General features: G+C 36.5%; 1 protein-coding gene across 2 annotated transcripts; it reads right to left on the bottom strand.

Annotated features, from left to right (window-relative positions):
* Positions 1-4487: 4487 nt before the first annotated feature.
* LOC122279010 (probable ADP-ribosylation factor GTPase-activating protein AGD14) lies at positions 4488-19918 on the bottom strand. Of its 2 annotated transcripts, XM_043089249.1 has the most exons (14): positions 19777-19918; positions 19558-19687; positions 19346-19407; positions 14254-14341; positions 14115-14176; positions 13932-14028; positions 13022-13468; positions 6865-7557; positions 6499-6627; positions 6314-6427; positions 6135-6221; positions 5435-5564; positions 4909-4957; positions 4488-4803 (listed from the first exon to the last, which is right to left on the bottom strand). In XM_043089249.1, exons 2-14 carry the CDS (start codon positions 19651-19653, stop codon positions 4749-4751), a joined length of 2109 nt encoding a protein of 702 aa, XP_042945183.1. In that variant the 5' UTR covers positions 19654-19687; positions 19777-19918; the 3' UTR covers positions 4488-4748. The 2 variants fall into 2 exon arrangements, with proteins under 2 accessions (XP_042945183.1, XP_042945182.1); XM_043089248.1 differs by having other exon boundaries at positions 19558-19906.
* Between the last annotated feature and the right edge of the window lie 1879 nt (positions 19919-21797).

The following is a 21797-nucleotide window of genomic DNA, read 5'->3' as shown; positions in this document are numbered from 1 at the left end:
TGGTAATTAGTTATTGACTGGCTTTTCGCTGCATATTTCTCGTGCACATTCGTCGCTTTTTCACACACTTGGCACACGTCAATAGGGTGATGACCCATGATGTCATCATCCGGACGTCTCGATTTCCCCGTGTCCGTGCATGGGGATTTGGGGGCGTCACAATGAATGTCTATGTCTGGTATGTATGGAGTGATGAATGTATGACTGAAAACCTATGTTATAATATCTTAACTATATGAAATAATGCTTACAAGTCTTCGACTCATTTTAGTTTGTGTGTGCTCTCCCAGGGACAAAATGAATGGTACGCATCAAGACAAACATGGCCCAAGGGAGAACACAGAAGTGTAGATAAAATGTTTTGTACGAAAGACTTTTAATTATAAAATTTAATGTTTACTGTTGTAAGTCTCTTTAAATTAAGAATTACATTTTATTTCATTCAACATGGAGTCTTTCGTATCCTGTCATAGAAGGAAAAAATTTTAAATGAACGGTAATTCCCGTCATCTTTCTTAAAATCATTTTCTAAAAATCTCACCACAAGGAAGGGCGTTACACCTGTGCAAATCTCAAGTATACATATTGTCACTAAGGTGAGGAACCATCCTCTTCTCAAGCACATAAAACTAATCATATAAATCAAATAACATAAAATGCCACATAGAGAAATCACTTTTACCATTCCGTCTGGGGAATCACTCCCCCTGGCCAACGTGCAAGCTAATTTGCCTGTTTCAAATCCTCCAACATGCACCGAAGTATACATGTTGCCCCAAGAAAGCCCTTCTACCCAGTCAACCAACTCAAAGACACCACATAGTATACGCCCAGAGAATCTCTCAACTTATCTATCAAGTGAGACAATACGAAAGTGTTCCACCCCGGTCATCATGAGGACCCTTACTCCTTTATATGAAACTCATGGCAACATGTAGTAGGAATGGCATGAGGACTCCTCAACCCATCCGTGATGATTGACACATGGTAAGACTCACGCACCCAAAAATCTACAACGTTATCAATCTAAACCATTCAAACTCATAATCTCAAAATCATAGTGTACAGAAAATCCATAAACATAATGAGGTAAACATATATTTTTTCATGAAAAAAAAAAAAAAGGAAAAAGTCACAAAATATGAGGTTAAATCTCACAACATACCCACAACATTTACCCCATATTCCTAGTACTGTCTTAAAAACTAACTAGCTTCAACAATATTGAGAATACAAAGTGGTGTGGGTGGTATTAACAACTCCCATATCGATAGTGCACATGATAATGTTGAGATCCAAGTGACATAACCCCAATAGGAAATAAGCGCACGTATTGTAATGGACTTGCTGGTTGTAGGTGGCCGGTGGAATTTCTTTTTTGACTTGCTAGTGGACTTGCTTGTGTTTTGACTTGGTCTATCGTAATGAACTTATAAATATAATGAGGCAGCATCTTTGTGTTGCTAGTGGCTTACAAATGTAATGAGGCACCATCTATTGTAATTAACATGTTGGTTGCTCTAGTGATTTTGTAATGGATTTTGATAAATTTCATTAATGAAGTCTATGTGGTTTGTAATGGATTTTGGAATGAAAGTCTGACATATAATGCAAGGATCATTGTTTTCATGTTAAAGGCAATGTTATGATGCTTGTGACATATACAAAATGTGTCCAGATAATATATTATTGATAGCAAGGGATTTTAAGCAAAATGAAGTCTTCATGCATTATTACTTTTAATCTCACAATTTATTATGCTTTGTCCATAATTTAACATATGATGGGTAGAATTTTAAAATATGAAAAAAATAAATTACATAAAAAAATATTAATAAAAAATATTAAGTTAATAATATTTTATTACCATATAGATAGTATATGGATAATTCAATGTGGATAGGATTTGAATGGAATAGACAAAAGGCAAAACATGTAAGATTAGCCAAAATTTGACTTTGTCTTTGCCTAATCCAATGAGAATGTTCTAAAGAAACACCACTCGGGCAATCCAAATTTTCACAAGTTTGGTTTCGTGAGTTGAATCAGTTGATTTTTCTTTAATTGGCCTCACATGGTTTGATTCTATTCTCAAGGATAGAGAGTTGCAGAGTTTCTTTGCCAAGGGGTGTGTGCTTCTTCACATTTTCATAGCTATTTTGAGTAGGGGTGTAACCGGTCTGGTTTGATCCAATTTTGTAGAATTTTTGGAACCGAAGCGGTTACACTAGTTTTGCATTTTCAAGAACCGATTCCATACCGATTATCCTCCTAAACCGATACTTCCAATTTTATTGATTTGGTCCGGTTTTTCAATTTTAATCAAGTGTCAATTTATATTATATATTAATATATCATAGTGTTATAGTGTTACTACTATAAATTATATTATTATGCTAATATCATAGTATAATACTAATATATATCATAGTATCATACTATACTAATATCATAGTATTAATACTAACATATTAAGTTAACTATATTATGAACTCTTATAACCTATGATCAAATAAATTACAAATGTTCATATTTAAGATTGAAATTTTATGTTATAAATTATAATATAAAATTATTTTATATATGATATATAATTATATATAAAAAATTTCATATATATAAATTTTATATATAATATTAAAAATTTAAATTTTATATATATTTAAACTGGTCCGGTCCAATTTTGGTACGATATCGGAAAGCACATAACCGAAATCAAATTGGGTCCGATCGGTTTTTACAATATAGAAACTATTTCTAGAATGAACCAATCCGATTCAAGCCGGTCCAGGCTGGTTTTCCGGTTTTCCGATTTAAACTTTCACTCATACAGGCAGGTAGTTGGGGATATTGCATTGGCACTTTCATGGGTGTTTTTCTTGTATACTCATGGAGAGAGAAGTATGATTAGTTTTGTAATGACTTTATTTTTTCTTGTTTAATTTTTCTTCTCACAGTTTGCCAAAACCAAATGATTAAGAAAAAAAGAACTAGTCCAACAAAAGCTATATCCCGAGATAAGAATTAGGGTTCAAGACCTAAAGCAAAGCTAGTTCAATGCCTAGCAACAAGTCAACTGAAGAAAGCACTAAACCTTCCAATTATAAGCAGATGAAGTATAAGCATTAAGCAGTTATATAAAACTAGTATATTTGTGAAGCTTGTATACAGGCCTGTTTTGTGAAACTATTTGTAAGCCATATGCTAACGTTGTGTTTCGTACGCCTTTGGATCGTGTCCTCAGCAGCTCGTGTTTTAAGTCTTGGACCTATGGACAAAAAGAAAACACAACAGGACGATGGTCGGGGAATCTCCAATACTAAAGTCAATATCGTCCTAAGGCAAAGAGTAGGAAAGTAAAGAATTTAGAGTGTCTAGAGAGAGTTCTGATACCTGAGAGTTGCCTTTTTATACCTGGTCTTCGGGATTAGACACTCATACTCTATGTCAGAGGGTGATGTCCCTTCCACAGTTCCTTCCGCCATGCTCATTTAATGCAGCGTGACTCTCTACCTTGTTCTGCCAGGGAATGTGCGCCATCAAACTCTTTCTTTTTCTTAGGGATCAAAGAATCTCCACGATCTGTGCCCGCTTGTCCCCTCAAGGTTACCCGGGAGTTCAGTTTCGATGAGGTGGCATGCTCCTCCCTGCTTCACTCAAGCGTGGGCTTTTCGTGATTCCAAGGCTGTCTGCCGACCTCTACTAGGGGCCAGGATTCCTTTAACTGGGCCAGTGGAATGTCCAGTCGGCCTGAACCTCTCATGGTATCAAACTCAAATTCTCAACCTCAGCCCTTAGGGTAGGAAACCCCCTAACACCATGTTTTTCAGAATGCTAGAAGATGTTGTATATTTGTGAAGCTAGAAGATGTTGTAATCCATGGTTTTGTGAAGCTAGTTTATTTGTGATCGAGCACCCGTAATTTACAGTAGATATTGTATTGTACTTTTAAGTGTTGTTGTGAATCTTTGTTTTAAACTTCTGTTGGGGTGCATCTTTGATTTACAATAGATGGATAAAATGATGCTGCTCTACATGATAGTGGTAATAGCACATGTAAAAGCAACACTTGCGATTTATAAATTATGGAATGTATAGACAATAAATTAATTAGAATATAATTATTAATTAACATATCATCGGTAATGAAAAATATGACAACATAAATTAGATAAAAAATAATAAATAATATTTTATTATTATACAAAAAGGAAATGGATAATTCAAGGTGGAAATAAATTTCAAATGTAGTATGCAAAATGCAAAAATATGTAGCATTAGCCAAAATATGCCCCATATTTCTTATTTATATTTATGGACCATTTCACAGTCTAAATGCCCTGAAATGCTCGTACGAGTCCCAGCCTTGAATTTTTTATACCCAGAATGATTATAGAACAAATAGTGTTAGGAAGGGAAGGGGCAGGCGGGTAGATCGGTGGACCTCATTGGTTGTTGTAAGAAAGCGATTTTTTATCCTACAGCCCTAAAAGTCGAAATACACACCTCAAAATATATTTCTGCAGCTAAATTTAACAATGTTTAAAAAATACGGAGAAGCCTGAACACACGAAGACCGACAAAGAATTTAGCGGCCTTGCACTTTGGTTAAAAGTAAATACACAAGGTTTGACGACTAGAAAAAAGAATAAAAACGAATTATTCAAGCTCATAAAAAGATCAGATAAACAACTTTTTTTAAAATAAACTTCTACAAACTGATCGTAATTAAAAATATATAAATAATCCTATGCAAAAGGGTTTCCTCCAATCGAAGCAACAGGCCCCTGTGATGGGACATTCCTGCAACATAAACATCATTAAACTTGGTACACGGGATGATAAAGGTGACACCATGATAGAACGCGACCACCACCACAATGCTTAGAGCAAAAGAAAACCACTTACGCTATTTTATTAGGGTTTGGTGCTTGCCCTGCCATGTATGTTAAGCCACCTACAGAATCCAAACCAAACGTGGATCAGAATTTCAATGACAAATGTTTGGGATGGATCTTCATTTTCTCCTGTAGCCTCTTGGCACATCTTCATGTACGTGCATGAGGTTCTCGAGCGAGAGAAGTGGAGAAATGAGTATTGATCCAGAAAGAACAGTGCAAAGTGGGATCGGTCAGGACAGAATACAGGTAACACTGATATCATCATATTACCCTACGACTTACGTACTTTTTTCATTTTTCTGTTAAATGTTTTGAGTTATACAACAGTGAATGACGAACTCTTCCAATTTTTTTGGGAAAAAAATTCTTGATGGAGAGATCTAGAGGGTTTGCGTTACTAGTGATGGAAATGAGCTCCAAACGAGATGCATCAAATTGTGGTGCAACTAACGAATAGAGCTCCAGCACTAACCGTAGCAAAAAAAGAATGCTAAAAATAATATAAAGTTTCTCCAAGAGTTAATAAAATGCACCTTGTCCTGCAGCTGAAATATATGAACTAACTGGATTTTGAGGGAACCATGGTTCAGATACACCACCATGAAAGGTGGATGGCAACTGGGAACTGGGTAGAGCAGCTTGCAAGGAGTTCACGTCCAAAAACTGCATATAAAAAAAATGAAGAAAAATGGGGCATGATTATCGGTAAAAAATCATGAGAATGAGGGCCTATTGTAAAATTCTGGCAACAGCACCTTGCGAAAACCAAACAAAGCTTTCCTTAGACAACCATTTTCAAGAATAGTTTTTCGTTCTTGAGAATGGTTTCCCATTTTTTATACCAAAAACACAATTTGTCACCCTTTTCAAAACTCTTCAAGAAAACCAACACCTCCATGTTAAAGGGGAAAAAGAAAGTACAGGGGAGGAGCGGGCAATGGCACTGGAAGTAGTTGAGAAATGGAGCTCCCTGCCACCAAAGAGACTCCCCTTCTACGGCGCTTGCTGGCAGGGAAGATCTCTCTATGCAGCGGGGCAGGTCTCTCCCACCATGACAAAATAGAATTCTCTCAATTTCACTTGAAATGAGTAGAGTATCTATTTAGTGCAAAAATACTCTCAAAAGCTATAGTACAAAAACACTCGCAAAACATTTTGAAGGATGCAATGATACCCAAACAAGAAAACACTGCTACAAAATAGTTGCCAACCAAATGAATATTAATCACATACCATATTACTCTGTTCCATATCTGAATCGTTAGGAAGATCAAATGGGTTTGTGGATTTACGATCCATTGCATATGATTGTGTCTCTCCCTGAGAAAATTCATAAATTACTCGTAGAAAAATAAAGTCTTAAACTGGCCAAGATCGTGCCCAAAAAGCTCAATCAACTGAAGTACACAAACCATTAGAGGAAGTGTAGGAGTATAAAACGGCCCCATGGCAACATGTGATGGCACACTAGGATCCATGGACCCACCATGAGAGGCAGCTCTTTGAATCTCCTCTTTATTGGAGTCCTGTAAATCAAGTTTACAATTGAGCCAAAGAAACTAAGCAGTTTGACAGAAACTAGTTTTGATATACAAACCTCTAATTCTCTTAAACCGAAATACTGATCAGCACTTGATGAAAGACTCGTTTCTAGTTGTAGTTCACTACCTTGCTTATTGCCTTCCAAAGGAAGATGCCCATTAGTATCTTCAAAAGCCTTCCACCCCTGTTCAGAAACAAAAGACACAACGTGGGTTATATACCAATTTACTGCATCCCAACTACAAATTAGGGGAACAAAATATAACATGCAATGTCAATGGAGACAAGCAGTATAATTTTCTTAAACCAAATACACACCAAGTGCTAATTGCCACCATTCCTACACACCAAAAATACTTCAGGGGGGGGGGGGGGGGGGGGGGGGGGGGGGGGCATAGTTTAAGACTATGGGAAAGCTTACCTGAGTGCTTGCTATAGTGGAAGCTTGAACATTGTGCAAATTATCATGCCATTGATTAGACATTGTCGAAGGTCCATAGACACTCTCAAACTGAAATGAGGGCCATTCCATGTTTGTATCCAAGGAGGAAAAGGGATCAAACTTTTCCAATGAACCAACATCACTAGAAGGAAGATGTTCAGGATTAGGATTTCCAGCATGTGTAACAGATGGAGTGGGCTTAGGTGTATCAAATGTTGCCCATCCTCCATTCTCAGGTACAGATAATTGTGGCGTTTCTTTATCCAAGTTTGTCACTGACTGCTGCTGAGAAATGCCCTCAAATAAATCCAAGGATGACAAAGGGAAAGTTTGTGGAGGTTGATATGCATTCACAGATGGAGCCGGAGATATCAGTGATGGTTGAAATAAATCCAGAGATGGAGCTGCTGATGCTGCCGGTGCTTGCAATGAATCAAAGGATGAAGCTGCAGAAGGCTCTGGTTCTGAGACAAGTGGTGTCTGAAAAAGATCCAAACTACCTGAATGTTGACTGTAAATAGATGATTGTGGAAAAGTAGAAACTTTATTCTCAAAGGTTACAGCAGATTGTTCCGGTTCTGAGACAAAATCTGTTAAACCACCCAAATTATACGAATTGCGAGACAGGGAGTTGCTGTCCATTGACCCAAAGCTACCCAAAGATGCAGTTCTCTAAACAAAGGAACAATTTAAGTCAGCTGATTGAAAAGGTGTCCATGATCAACATATAAAAAGATATGGCCAAAAAGTTTAAATTAAGCAGATAGAGAAAAACCGTAGAATGGACATGCAAACAATAGTACTCAAGGAGTCGTAATATTGTACCCACCACATCAATGAGATTTTTATTTTTATTTTTGCTATAAAAAATCTCACTGAAAAGCGCAAAAGGCACAACCCAAATACACATGATGTATGCAAGATAGCAACCAATAGGAGCAGATGCAAGAAATGAAAATTATGTCCATAAAAATCTATAGCCGTCCAAAGGAATAGAGTATTGTAAAGGAAAGTTATGAGCTCCTTCGGCGTCCATTCAGGGTCCTCAATTCTATTATCCGTTTCCCTTCAAATACACCAAATCAGGTAAGTAGGAACCATTTTCTATACAACTGCCGGGCTGCAACCTAACCCTATACAAGAGTCAAAAAGTCCACTATTTCTCACAGCACAACCCAAACTGAACCAACTGAACTAAAAAGGTCACTCCACAGGGCACAATCAATCTCACAATGACCTAAAAGAATAGGTGTTAATCAAATTAAGTTAATTTTGACCCAGAAAAGCAAAAACTTTGATTCATTATCTAGTTTTAGGTTCTAAAGAATTCAAATGCGAAGTCATATCCAAGAATATTAAAAGGCTAAATTTGCATAATCAAAATTTCATGTTTTATTTGCATGTTGATCCACAGCTGCTGTTTGATATTTTTTGTTATTAAACGATTTTGTTTAAGTGTTCATTGTTATAATAAGCAAGTAGACAAAACTATCCACATTGGATTCAATTCGAATTTATTGTAGAAGGAAAGTTGAAATAATTTTCAAAATCAGTTCAAAGCAGAGTAGGAAAACTTTCCTAAAGTTGTAAGAGGTTCTAAATGACAAGGCTGCCACCCCTTGCTGCAGCAGGCTGCCTCACTTGGAAATACACAAGCTTCCTAGAAATCCCAAGAAACCTCTCTGTCAAATATCTACAAGTTGGAAAGTTTCCCAAATTAAAAATGGGAAAGGAGGCTACTATGAAGCACTATTCCGGAGTCCATAGAAGCCATTAGGGTTAGGCTATTTCTTGTAATCAAGTATAAATCTGCCATATTTCGAAACCCTAATTCCCTCTAAGCCTGCCACCACTCCCAGCCACTCTTTCTATCAAACTCTCATCAAGAAAGTAAAGGAATAACATTGGAGACCATCCCCCCAGTATTAACCCTCAAATTTCAATGTTTTTTTTCTTGCATATTTCAAATGATGGCGACTGATTTTTCCCCTTATTTCCATCCAGAATTGAGGCACCAATGATCTGAAATTCTAACCTCTCCTCACTCTCTTGATGCCACCATAAGAGGGTAAGTGAAATAAGAAGTTACAGCTCAATCCCAATAAGAAAATCACCGCTGTCCATTCCAACAATTTGATTAATGGTATTAGCTCTAACTCTTCTCACTTCCAATCACCTTCTACAGGCTGTGACCTTCCAGTGGAATTAGACACTATCACTTGCTGTCCAAGTCATAATCAAGACCTTTGGCTAAATATTTCAATAGTACTTTTTTTGACATATAGAGTTTCTTATTAATAAACCTAAGAAAAGTTCCCTTTGTGTTCTCCCTAATCCCATGCCCCAAAACCTTTTGAATCATGAAGTTCTTGCATTAAAATTCTGCTGCAGCCTACAGGTGAGAAAACTTCAAATCCTGAACACTCTTGTCTATTCATTAATCAAAAACAGTTGCTTGCCTCCCTTTTTGTTGCAGTCCAGATTTGATGCCCTTAATTGAGTCCCTAACCTGATACTTCTCATTGCTGCCACCACTTTTCAGTGAGCAAAACCAAAATCTCTCTCACTTTTGAATGAGAGAAACCCCTGATTCCTGTATGGTAGTGAAATCAGTATAACCAAACTTGTTTTCTTCTGTTTGTAAAGTCCTACAGAACTTTGTTCCTGAGCCTTAAGAGGGATTTAGAGGCTGCAAACCATTGAACTAGTTTAGGATAAGATTTCTTCAAAAAACCCAAGATTCCTTCACACTCAGAGCCCACAACCAGACCTAACTTTGAGGCTATAAAGTGACCATGAAGCCAGATCTGACAAGCTATGAAAGATGACATTGTAGAGAATTTAAGCCTAATGAAACCCTAATAAGTTTGGGCTGGAACTTTCTAGACTAAGTGACATTATCACTTGGGTTAGGGATTGATTCATAGGTTGAGTGCTAGAAGTCCTTAGGCCCATGACAGAAACTTGAAAGCCATGTTTGAGGACTTAAATGACCATAGAAAAAACAGAGAACGAGTAGGGTTGTGTTGACAAAGCAAAAGCATAAAAAAGTCATATTATGAATTGTATGTTGAGCAAGTCAACTACACGTGATAGTGCGATCATCCATCAGAAAGAGTTGTTTCTGGAAAAACTAAGTATTAAGTAAGGAACCGGGATCTATGAAAAACTTGTGAACTAAGAAAAAAATAGCAGTAATGATTGTTTTTATTTTTCCCTAGATTCCAAAAGGATTGATATGGTACAAGCTAAGAAAACAAAGTGGTAGGATCATGCCTTTTATGAGTATTGTAAGATGGTATATAGTTGAAAAGTCTTGTTCAAGCTACATATTGTTAGCCTTTTCATGTAAGCCCCTTTATGCACTTATGATATGATACATTATGCAAGTAAAGTCTGCAAAGGCCTTAACATGATGCATATGCTATTAATTATGTCATGGTTAGCCTAATGTAATGAAGACCATGCAAATGTTATAGCTTATGATATGGAAGTCATGTAGAAAATAAATGATGAATGAATGCATGTCATGAATGTTTATATGTTGGCCATATGATGATGTTGGTTACCAACGCAAAACTATGGGTGGGTGTAGCACCCTCCACACTGAAGGACGTTGAGAAGAGCAGTCTACCTAGGATGAATACATCCAACATTTTACTTTTTCTGTGACATGATATGCAAAGATATGCATCTCAAAAGTGCAGTGGCATTCCATTTAAATGGAAAAGCCATATCAAGCCAACTAAATCCACTGCTGTGTCAAAACATAGGATTCATATGCTGAATACATGTGATTATCCAATTGCATATAGTCATAAAAGAAAGTAAAATAAGTGTCCTCACACACAATCACTCTATCTACTCCAATATTTGTTCCTACAATTCCAATTGTAAGTTGTATTCCAGACAAAGTTCTGACATACACAAATATGCATGCACAAACATTACATTCAATAAAAGTAGTGTATGATCCCAATATTAAGACTAGAGATCTAGAGTTCAGTTTTCTGTGACTAATAGTGACCGAAAGAACTGCATGTAATGTATGTGCATGCATATTTGTGCATGCCTGTGTTTTTCATCTACCCAAAGACAAACACATTGAAGAGCAGCAATGTGTACAAACAATAAAACAACAGACTTTTAAGTGCCTCGTAGTTCTCTCACAAGTATGTGTTTGTGTCCAGTCACAAATGTGGCCCCCCTCAGTTTATTTCAGTGTTTTTATGTTTGGGGAAGGCAGAAGCAATGGCAAATTGTACCCTCTGACAAGGCAAACCATTAAGACTCAATGCAACCATTAAGACTCAATGCATAAAGTCTAAATCTTTTGGTTTCTTATTTGCAGTTTATTATTTGCGCATATGGTACTTCAAAAAAATCTGTATATGGAAAAAAATGAGCAAAGAAACTAAACTGTAAGCTGCCAGGTAGTTTGGTTCCCAATAGCACATTGTGGAGGCATGTCAATACATATAAAGTATTACAGTAGGTAAAAGCATAATACAACAAAATAGCTTATACATATCAAGCATGACTTAAGGTGAAACTAGAGGCAACTCATATCACCACATGCAACTATTAAGCCACCTGCTTTGTATATCCCTACTTATATACAAAAACTAATCAGAAAGTTTTTCTTTTAACAACATTACCCTAGTAAACCATAAAGCATATCCAAATGGTATCAGAGGTTAGAGAATACAAATGTGTGAAAAGAGAAACCACATCAACTGTAAAATTGGTTTGATAAAGAAAAATAGTAGTAGAGCTGGAATAACAGTTAGGTGGAAACTCTGTCCTTATCCATGTCTGCATGCAGAGCATAGGAGGTAGCATGTGCCACAAGGCACATACATATTTGATGAATAGAAGTATATATTCCTTCATGCATGCAAGTATGCATCTGAGTAAGAATCGGTGGATCATCACTTAGTCAATGAATATATATAATGAAAAAAAAAATACAAATAACGGTTTGTCCTTTAATTCAAAATAAAAAAAGCAGAAACAGAAAAAGAATCAAAATATTTCAATTTATAACTTCTAACCCTTTTTTTTAACTCTTTTTGGTTAATTCTTTTTTTGGAGTCCAGCAAGCGAGATCTGAATATGAAATATGAATCATAGTTATAATAGTTTGTAATCTATTTCATATATTCCGCACGTTCCAGATACTAGAATGAATATCCGACGAGGTAAAACCATCTGTATCAAGATGACAGAACCGATTTCTGTAGTATCCATAGGATCAATTATAACAAGTCACACACTCATATTCCGGAAATACAGAAACAAAGAAATTCCACGGTCGAACTACCAAAAAATAGAATGGACTAAAAGCGACCTAAATGCTTCACTTGGTTTTGTATTGAAAAGCTATTTAGTAGTTCTTGTTAATCTAATTCATTGAAATTTCGTCCAGTAAAATGGAAGAATTATAAATCTCCAAAATAATAGATAAGAATATCGCAAATAGAGCCATTGCGATACCCATCAAAGGAGTAGTTCCCCAACCGGGAGCTACTTTACCATATTCCGAATTCAATAGTTTCAATAAATCCCCTATAATAGTTCGTCTTGGACCAGATCTAGAACTATCCTCAACGGTTTGTGTAGCCATAAATCCTATTTTGTATTCATTGAGTCGTCGACTTTGTATACCATTCTATTGTAAATAAATGATCTTATCATAGATCTGTTGTAGTCTTAAAATTATATAATAATGGAAACAGCAACCTTAGTTACCATCTCTATATCTGGTTTACTTGTAAGTTTTACTGGGTACACCTTATATACGGCTTTTGGGCAACCCTCTCAACAACTAAGAGATCCATTCGAGGAACACGGAGACATACATCTTAAGATCAATTGGAATGTGTTGTGATGTTATTAGCTTTCATTCTTTATTATGTTGGATAAGATATGGAGGTTAATATGTTTGGCAGATCGCCCTTCTATGGTGAACAGCTACTCAAGACACACCAAAAACATTTTACAACCATAAGACAAAGCTCCGATAATATTTGATACTTTCCTTAAAAGGAATGAAAAACTTCAAAGCCAAATAAATCATTCAAAAACACTCATTTTGTTTTGTCAATTACACAAGCAAGTGTACAAGAAACATAACCTGTGCACGTGGAATTCCATCTGCATCTCTCTTGGCATTTGCCTCAGAAGATGTATTTTTCTCGTGAAACCAAACTTCACTTAAAGTACTCCTCAAAGGCCGAACAGGTGGGCTGCTAAATCCAACATCTTTTTGAAAATTAGGAGACTCTGAATTAGATCTGAATGGATCCCCTGCACTAGACACAGAGTAGTCTGAAACTCTAGAAATGGAGCCCTCATTTGCAAACCTATCCTCAGAGACTTTATCACTTAAGTGACCAGGACTGTAGATAAAACTAGACATCTTCCCTTCATAGTGGCCTCGATCTGACCCTGGCTTCCTGGTCAGGGCAGCAGGTTGCTTTCCATACCGTCGGTCTTCATATTGATAATCATAAGGCGGACTCTGAGAATAAGAATGATATGAACTGGCCCGTCTCGTATCCCCTTCATTGAGTCTCGTGTTCTGTCAAATTCAATAATAACTAACGAATGCAAAGTTTGTATACAAGCTTAAGTGAGATAATTTACAACAGAAGATAGAGCCTGCTTTACTCTCTTCTGATAATGAGTTTTGAAAACTTTCAAAAAGCTCAAGAAATGAGTAAAATTATATGATAACTCACTGTTATCTGCATTGTTACATTTATCTTCAACGGAAACAGAGAAAAGGCCCAACGGTTGGTGAAAGGGGTGGGATCAGAAAAAACATCTATTTGGACTCTCTTCAGAAACTAGTCGTTTCAAAAAATACTTTTCAAAAAGAAACTACCAGATGAGTCAACTCCCATTTCATTTTGTCTGTTTCTTCCAAAACACAACCAAAAGATACCATAAATTTATTTGAGGGTCTCAAAAACCTTTTTGAGATCCCAAAACAGTATCAAATGTTCTTCATAATGTAATCAGTGAAAATTTGGATATATTACCTGCATATCTCTTGGAGGTTTGTCAGATGTCTTTCCTGCAGCATAAATTCTATCCTCATACACATTCTTTATAAACTCCCGTATTTTATCAACATTACTGCAAAAGAGAAGAATTGCTACAAAACATTATATATTTGATACACTTATAACTAAAACCTTAATTATAATTTGCATATCATGCACCTGCTGTCAGGCAATCGCTGCATTTGAAGGTCCCAATCCTTCAGATATATTTCCCTTGCACGCTGAAAAGAGGAAATGTCCCATCAGAATGGGAAAAGCAAACCCACTGTGGCCAAAGAGAGAAAATTCACACTTGTACCTGGTTACCACCGTTTTGAAGTGCCTCAACTTCTTGAGAAGTAAACTTCGCCATGGAGACAGACTTCACACGATGAGTAAATTCACGACTGTATGACAAAAAAACATTTATGGATACATTCATAAAACACTGAAAATCAAAATGTATCAGATGTTTGGTAGTTTGAACAAAACCACCAAAGCAACAGAAAGTTCCATTGAATAGGGAGAGAAATAGATGGACTAAATGGCCGATAAAAAAACAAATACATTTTTTTTTTAGAAGTAAGAAGATAAAAACACAAATACATGGTCCAAAAAGGAGCATGATATAGAGAGGAATACATTGTACGGAATTATTCAACATTTCACCCTATGTCAACCTTTTTTTTTATATCCGTGGGTAAAAGTAGGATGTCAACTATTCATTCATACATTTACTTATAAAAAATAATTAGTCATCCATACCTACCAACACCCATTAACAGCATACACAGAGAGATTAAAGGTTCTCTTTTGTGGCAATCCAATAAATTTCAACCATAAATATAGGACAAGTCGGACTTTAAGACATCATACACTTAGGATAGTGTTGGTATATATGATATCTCATATGATAAAGATAAGGGTAGGTGATGTATGAGATCCAACATTGTTTGGGAATAAGAAGTTCTTGTTCTTTATAAGGTTCCAATGAGGCTCCAATTATATTATTGACTAATTATTTTGGAGTATAGGTCATGTGGTTTGGGTCTTCTATTGAGGCATTATAAATGGTATCAAAGCCTATCCCAAACAAAAATGTGAGACTTGAGCTGTGTCACCTACAATGGACTGGCCTAATGACGACATTAGGAATTTAAGAGGGGGAAATTGTGATACCTCATATGATAAAGATAAGGGTAGATGGTGCATGGGACCCTGCATTGCTTGGGAATAAGTTCTTACTCTTTATAAAGTTCCAATGGGGCTCAAATTGTATCATTGACTAGTCCTTTTAGAGTATAGGTTGTGGTTTGGGTCTTTCATTAGAGCGTTACAGAATAAAAAAGCATGATTCTTAAAACAATGTGATTATTCAAAACAGACAATTTATGAGGAAGAGAGAGCATAAGTCTTGTCAATAGACCTTTCTGTTTTTCCCATTAGTATGTTTTAACTTTTCTTATAAAAGAAATTAAATGGTGGCTTAAAATTCACAACTAAAAGAAAAGATCTGCAAGCACACTTAACTTGTTTTGATGTATTTAGGATCAAATCCCCAACCCCCCCCCCCCCCCCCCCCAAAAAAAAAAAATGCATGACAACATCAAATGGAAGAAATAATGATCCATTATATTTCCTCATAATGATCCCTTAACATATTCCTTTAAAATAATGATCCTTGTGGGATGAACTTTTCATCAGGGTGGGGATGGCATGGGTAATGTCCGGGAGGGTGGTTGGTCTTCTCCCAGTTGGAGGAGTCTTTATGGTGTTCAGCAAATTGCAGCAATTTGGAAGATGGTCCCATATGCCTCCCATATATGTATTTGAAAGGAACAAAATGACTAGACATTTGAAGATAAAGAACGTTCGATGGAGGAGCATAGTAGCCTTTTTTTCAAGACATTATTTCTGTAGACAATGGCTATAGATTTCAATGGTCTTAAAATTCATGAGTTCCTTCTATCTATTTCTTCCCCTTCTTCCTAACTAGGTGTGAGAATCTTATAAACATTCTGTGTTCTTGGGCTTTTGCCTAGTTTTCCATCACTACGTTCTTTTTTTTTTTTTTTTTTTTTTTCAAGTCAGAAACTTTATTGAAGAGAATGAAACTAGGCAAAGCCCATGTACACAGGAAGTATACAAAATGAGACACCTAATTACATTCTAGAAAGCTAAAAAAAGACAAAAACTCATTAACATTCCCTCCCTTAAGAACAATAGCAGAAAACCACTGAACAAGAGAAAACACAAAAAAATGCCAGATTTCCCCCACTGCTCACTCCTTCATGTTGAAACACCTATCATTCCTTTCCAACCAAATGCACCACATTAAGCACAAAGGTATCAATCTCCACACCTCAGCCAGTTGAGAGCTATTATGATGCCTATTCCAACAAGCTAATAAATCCTCCACACTCTTAGGCATAACCCAAAACAACCCAGCTCTACTGAAAATGCCAATCCATAACTCCTTGGCCACTTCACAACGTAAAAGTAAATGGTCAACCGATTCCCCATTCTTCTCACACATACAACACCACTCCAAAACAATCATACCACTTTTCCTTAAAAGACTTTTTTTTTTTTTTGATAACGTTTCCTTAGATTATTAACCGTCAAAATCTTCCCAAGAGTAGCAGTCCAAATAACATAAGCCACTTTAGAAGAAACATGGACCCTCCAAATGCTCTTTCACGGAAAAGAAAGTTGCTGTTGGGCATTCAGCACCTTGTAAAAGGAGCTAACAGAAAAGTTATTACTCCCCTTATGCTTCCACAGCATACGATCCGTCCCAACCCCAGCTGCCTTCACTGGATACAGAAAACTGAAAAAATCTGCAAACTCATCAAGTTCCCAGTCTTGAGCATTTCTAGTGAAACAAATATTCCAGTGCACAGTCCCATTGTCACAACACAACACTTCTGAAACAGCAGCCTGCTGGTTTCCAGCCAAGCTGAAAACAAACAGAAAAACAATTTTAAGAGGTCTCTCACTACACCATTCATTGTGCCAAAACCGAATGCACACACCTTCTCCAACCTTAAACTTAATCTGTATTGCAATAAAGCTCCACCCCTTTCTAATGTATTTCCATAAACTAACACCATGAGGCCCCCTCCCCTCCTTAGAACACCACCCCCCCTACTCACACCTGTACTTCCTATCAATCACCACTCTCCACAAAGAATCCCCTTCCTGATGATATCTCCACAGCCACTTTCCTAATAATGCCTTATTAAAAAAACTCAAGTTACGCACCCCCAAACCACCATTAACAATCAGAAACACACCCTTTGCCAACTTACTAAATATTTTTTGATAGATAAAAGAGATTTTATTGATCCACGTAAAAAGGCCCTTTGCCAACTTACTAAATGAAATTTATTCTCTTCCCCAAGCCTCCCCAAAAAAAAGCTCTGAACAATTTTTCAATCCGATTTGCCACTCCCATCGGTAATGGAAATAAAGAAAGATAGTATGTAGGGAGATTGGAAAGGGTACTTTTGATAAGGGTTAATCTACCCCATTTTGATAAATAAATCCTCTTCCAACCCGACAAACGTTTCTCAACCTTTTCTACAACTCCATCCCAAATATTCTTGGCTTTAAAAGACGCCCCAATTGAAGCCCAAGACATTTCATAGGAAGAGAAACTACTTTACAACCCAACAAATCTGCGAGAAAGTTAATATTCCTTACTTACCCCACGGGAACCAGTTCCAACTTTCCCAAGTTCACCTTGAGACCCGAAACAGCTTCAAAACACAGTAAAACAGCCCTTAAAGCTTGAATCTGACTACTTTCAGCATCACAAAAAATAAGAGTATCATCCACAAAAAGTAAATGAGAAATTGAAGTCACCCCATTACTATTATTACCCACCGAAAAACCAGCAAGAAAACCCCCACATACAGTCGCCTCCATCATATGACTCAAGGCCTCCATAACAATAAAAAAAAGAAAAGGGGATAACGGATCCCCTTGTCTTAATCCCCTCGAATTCTAAAAAAAACCACAAGGAACACCATTCACTAGAACTGAGAACCGGGCACTTGAAATACAATGTTTAACCCATCCACACCACCTATCCCCAAAGCCACATCTTCTAAGCATATAAAGAAGAAAACCCCAGCTCACATGATTGTACGCCTTTTCCATATCCAGCTAGCAAAGAACCCCCGAACTGCCTTCTCTCATCCGGCTGTCCAAACAATCATTCGCAACCAAAACTGAATCCAGAATTTGCCACCCCCGAACAAAAGCATTTTGAGGTTTTAGAAATGATTTTGTCCATCACCATACTCATACGATTAGCTAGCACCTTCGAGATAATTTTATAAATCCCGCCAACCAAACTAATAGGACGGAAATCTTTCAACTCTTGAGCACCAGCAATCTTCGGAATTAAAGCAATGAAAGTAGCATTTAAAGACTTCTCAAACTTATATTCAGAATGAAAATCATAAAAAACCTGCATCACTTCATCCTTCACAATATCCCAACACTCCTGAAAAAAGCCCATAGAAAAACCATTCGGACCCAGGGCTTTATCTTTGCACATACCTCTAACAACTGAATGCACTTCCTCTTCTTCAAACGGCCTCTCCAGCCAGCTGAATGGTGCCCTAAGCTTGATGGGTTGTTTTTTGATCATCGCCATATCCAGCTTCCATCACTAAGTTTTTACTTATAAAAAAAACATAATATCATAGCCACCTTACAGTGGACTAAAAGATGATCCACAGATTCCTCATCTCTCTTGCACGTATAACATAATCCTTTCACCATAACATATTTCTTCCTCAAGTATCCAAACTAACGATCTAACCTAGTGCAGCCGTTCAATTGTAGAAAGCCGCTTTCAAGGAAGCCTTGCTCCTCCAAATAGCATTCCAGGGATAAGTAATGTTGTCATGGGGACTAACACATTAAACCCATATGTATGATCTCACTACACGAGAACTGATCTCTGAATGGAAAGGCACATATAGGACATTGTCTCGAATATACTAACAATTTGAGATTCAAAAAATCAGATCATGGAAAAAAATAACGTGTAAATGTTATTCAGACAAAACATCAAATGGAAGAACCAGTATCCTTATTACGTATAAAAAAAGAACCAGTATCCTTATTAGTAAAAATATTTAATGGTAAACTTCTATAGGTCTATTAATATTTAAGACTGTCGATTATCCCCCCTCAAAACATATAAAAATAACAAAACAAAAGAAGTAACATAAAATGATCTTGGAGCAGTTGCAGTAATTACTAGTTTAAAAAAAAAAAAATAGGAACTACAAAATTTATCATCGGGGTTGCACAATGAACACTGAAATGAAAGAACCAAAGAAAAAAAAAATAAAACAAAATAAAACTTCTCATAGAAAAAGAAAAGTACTCACTGTATCCCACTGCAAGTCGTACAGACGAAACTCCAAAAATTCGTACAAACATATTGAGGACCCTGGAGAAAACAAATAGGGACGACTAACTGAGAATCGATAGCAACACCAAAGAATGAAATCTTGATGGGGAAAAACCTTTAAAAAGGCACATAAGAATAACAATCGAAGAACTGAAATGAAGGAAACTCATGTACTGAGAAAACATTTACCAAGCTGTTGCAGTTGATGCATCTCCGATTGGGCGGGAGCTTCATGAGACCGCGTATAATCCTCTCATTTCTCTCTTCTTCCCTTTTGCTTCCCATTTCAAAGCAGCCCAATAGCTTTCGGAATCGAATCCTAGACGGAAAATTTTCGTCTTTCAGACACGGTGCAAGAATCGACGAGCTTGAGCAAAATATATAGGGCTCCTGTACAGAATTCCGTACCGTAAATAGATGGTCTTCGAGACTAGGAATCTAGGGTTTGGGAGTGACTGTTGAATTGACAATCATTGATTGCTCTCTTTCTTTTTCTAATAATGGAGTCTGAGAAGAAAAAAGTCCTTCCAAGGAAAATGAGGTGATTAGCCAAGGTACACGCTCCATAGTGTAAATATCAGTGACTTAGACGCGTCTCGTTTTTTTTTTTTTTTATGTACTATAATTTCTATTGATAAAAAATGCAAAGACAAAAAATTCTTTCACTGTTACATAGATTGTTTATTCAAAACAGTAGACATAACCTACATTGAGCCATCCTCTATTTAAATTTGCTCATTTTTAAAAACTAGAGCATGTTTTCCTAGCTGAAGAAACACCATTAGCTTCACAATAAACAAAACTCACCTGCCAACTTGGTTTTTCCGAAAGCATAACTCTAACATCATAGATTACAGGTCCATAGTTAGTACATAACTCATTTTCACTGATTGCAACCTTCACAATAATCTGTGAATCACCTTCAAAAACTACCCTGACAAATCCCAGCTTTGCACAAACTTGAGAAGGGTCATCCCTTCTGCAATCACAGCCTTAATACAAGGCTTAATTTCTGCACAAACACATGCCATAACTTCCCCATATTCAATCCTGAAAACAATGTAAATGCCTACTTTATTCTGTTTTGTACACATAGAAGCATCCCAGTTAGCTTTTAACCATTGATGACTTGGCTTCTTCCATCTTACCTCACTTCCATCAAGTGCACTAAGAATAGCACTTGTATCTTCTCGAGCTATTGATATCAAAAAAGAATCCCTATCTAATATAACTATCATTACCACCTATTGAGAACTCTCAAGATCTCTCCCATGAACTACATAGTTTCTTCTAATCCATATCCTTATTAAGATGAAACAAGCTAGTTGAAAATATCCACAAATAGCTTAGTAGACATATATGACCATAACACAGAAATTTCTGGAAATGTAGCAAATTGGACATTGAGAAACAGCCCATACATCACTTGCAGCAAGACAAATCCACAAAACATGCAAGACTGATTCAACCTCTCTTTTACATATCCCACATACATCATACTCAATTACTCTTCTTATAATCAAATTTTGTGAAGTAGGCAGAATATCATGTACAGCCTTTCGCACAAAAAGTTTAATCTTCATGGGCACATTTAAATTCCACATCTGCTGCCAATTTATCACCCCTGCTGATACACCATAACATTCTCATTTCATTTGTCTTGTAAGAGTTTGTTGTAAATAATAAGCACTTCTGGCACTAACAGATCCATTTGCAATATAACCCCATATCAATTTATCTTGAGCATTTCTTCTACCTAGTGAAATCTAACAAATCAATTCCACCTCCTCCATCTAAAAAATCTGAGATAACACTTCCTTCTTCCAACAACCCTCCTCTTTATTAATCAATTATGAAACAGTAGCATCACTACCCAGAATTTGTATAGGAGATTGTATCTTACTAGGAACTTTTCTAGGAATCCACTTATCATGCAATATTTTAATATTAATCCCATCCCTAACTCTCCAAAGGCAACCAGCTTTTAGTAAAGGAATTGAGGACCATAAACTCTGCATATCATTGAAGAATTATTAAATTTTTTTGCATTGAGTACATTTCCATTTCTAAAATACTTGTGCCTCAGAATTGTTGCAACAAGAGAACTTGGATTATGCAACACCCTCCATACTTGCTTTGCCAACATAGCACAATTGAAAATTTATAAATCCCTAAAGCCCAATCCCCCATCCTTCTTAGCTTTCCTCATGCTCTTCCAATTCTTCCAATGGATCTTATTCTAATTATTACAGTTTCCCCACCAAAACTTTTCCATTATCAAATTAATCTCCTCTAGCAATCTCTTTGGCAACTTGTACACACTCATACTGTATGTTGGGACAGCTTGGATCACAACTTTTAACATGACTTCTTTTCCTGCCTGAGATTAAAAAAAATAAAAAATTATTCTTCCAGTTTGAAATCTTAGC

This window comes from Carya illinoinensis, chromosome 10 (genome assembly GCF_018687715.1).
Source record: "Carya illinoinensis cultivar Pawnee chromosome 10, C.illinoinensisPawnee_v1, whole genome shotgun sequence".
NCBI classification, from domain to species: Eukaryota; Viridiplantae; Streptophyta; class Magnoliopsida; order Fagales; family Juglandaceae; genus Carya; species Carya illinoinensis.
Note: the sequence above shows the minus strand (reverse complement) of the source record. Positions and strands in the feature narration are given on the sequence as shown.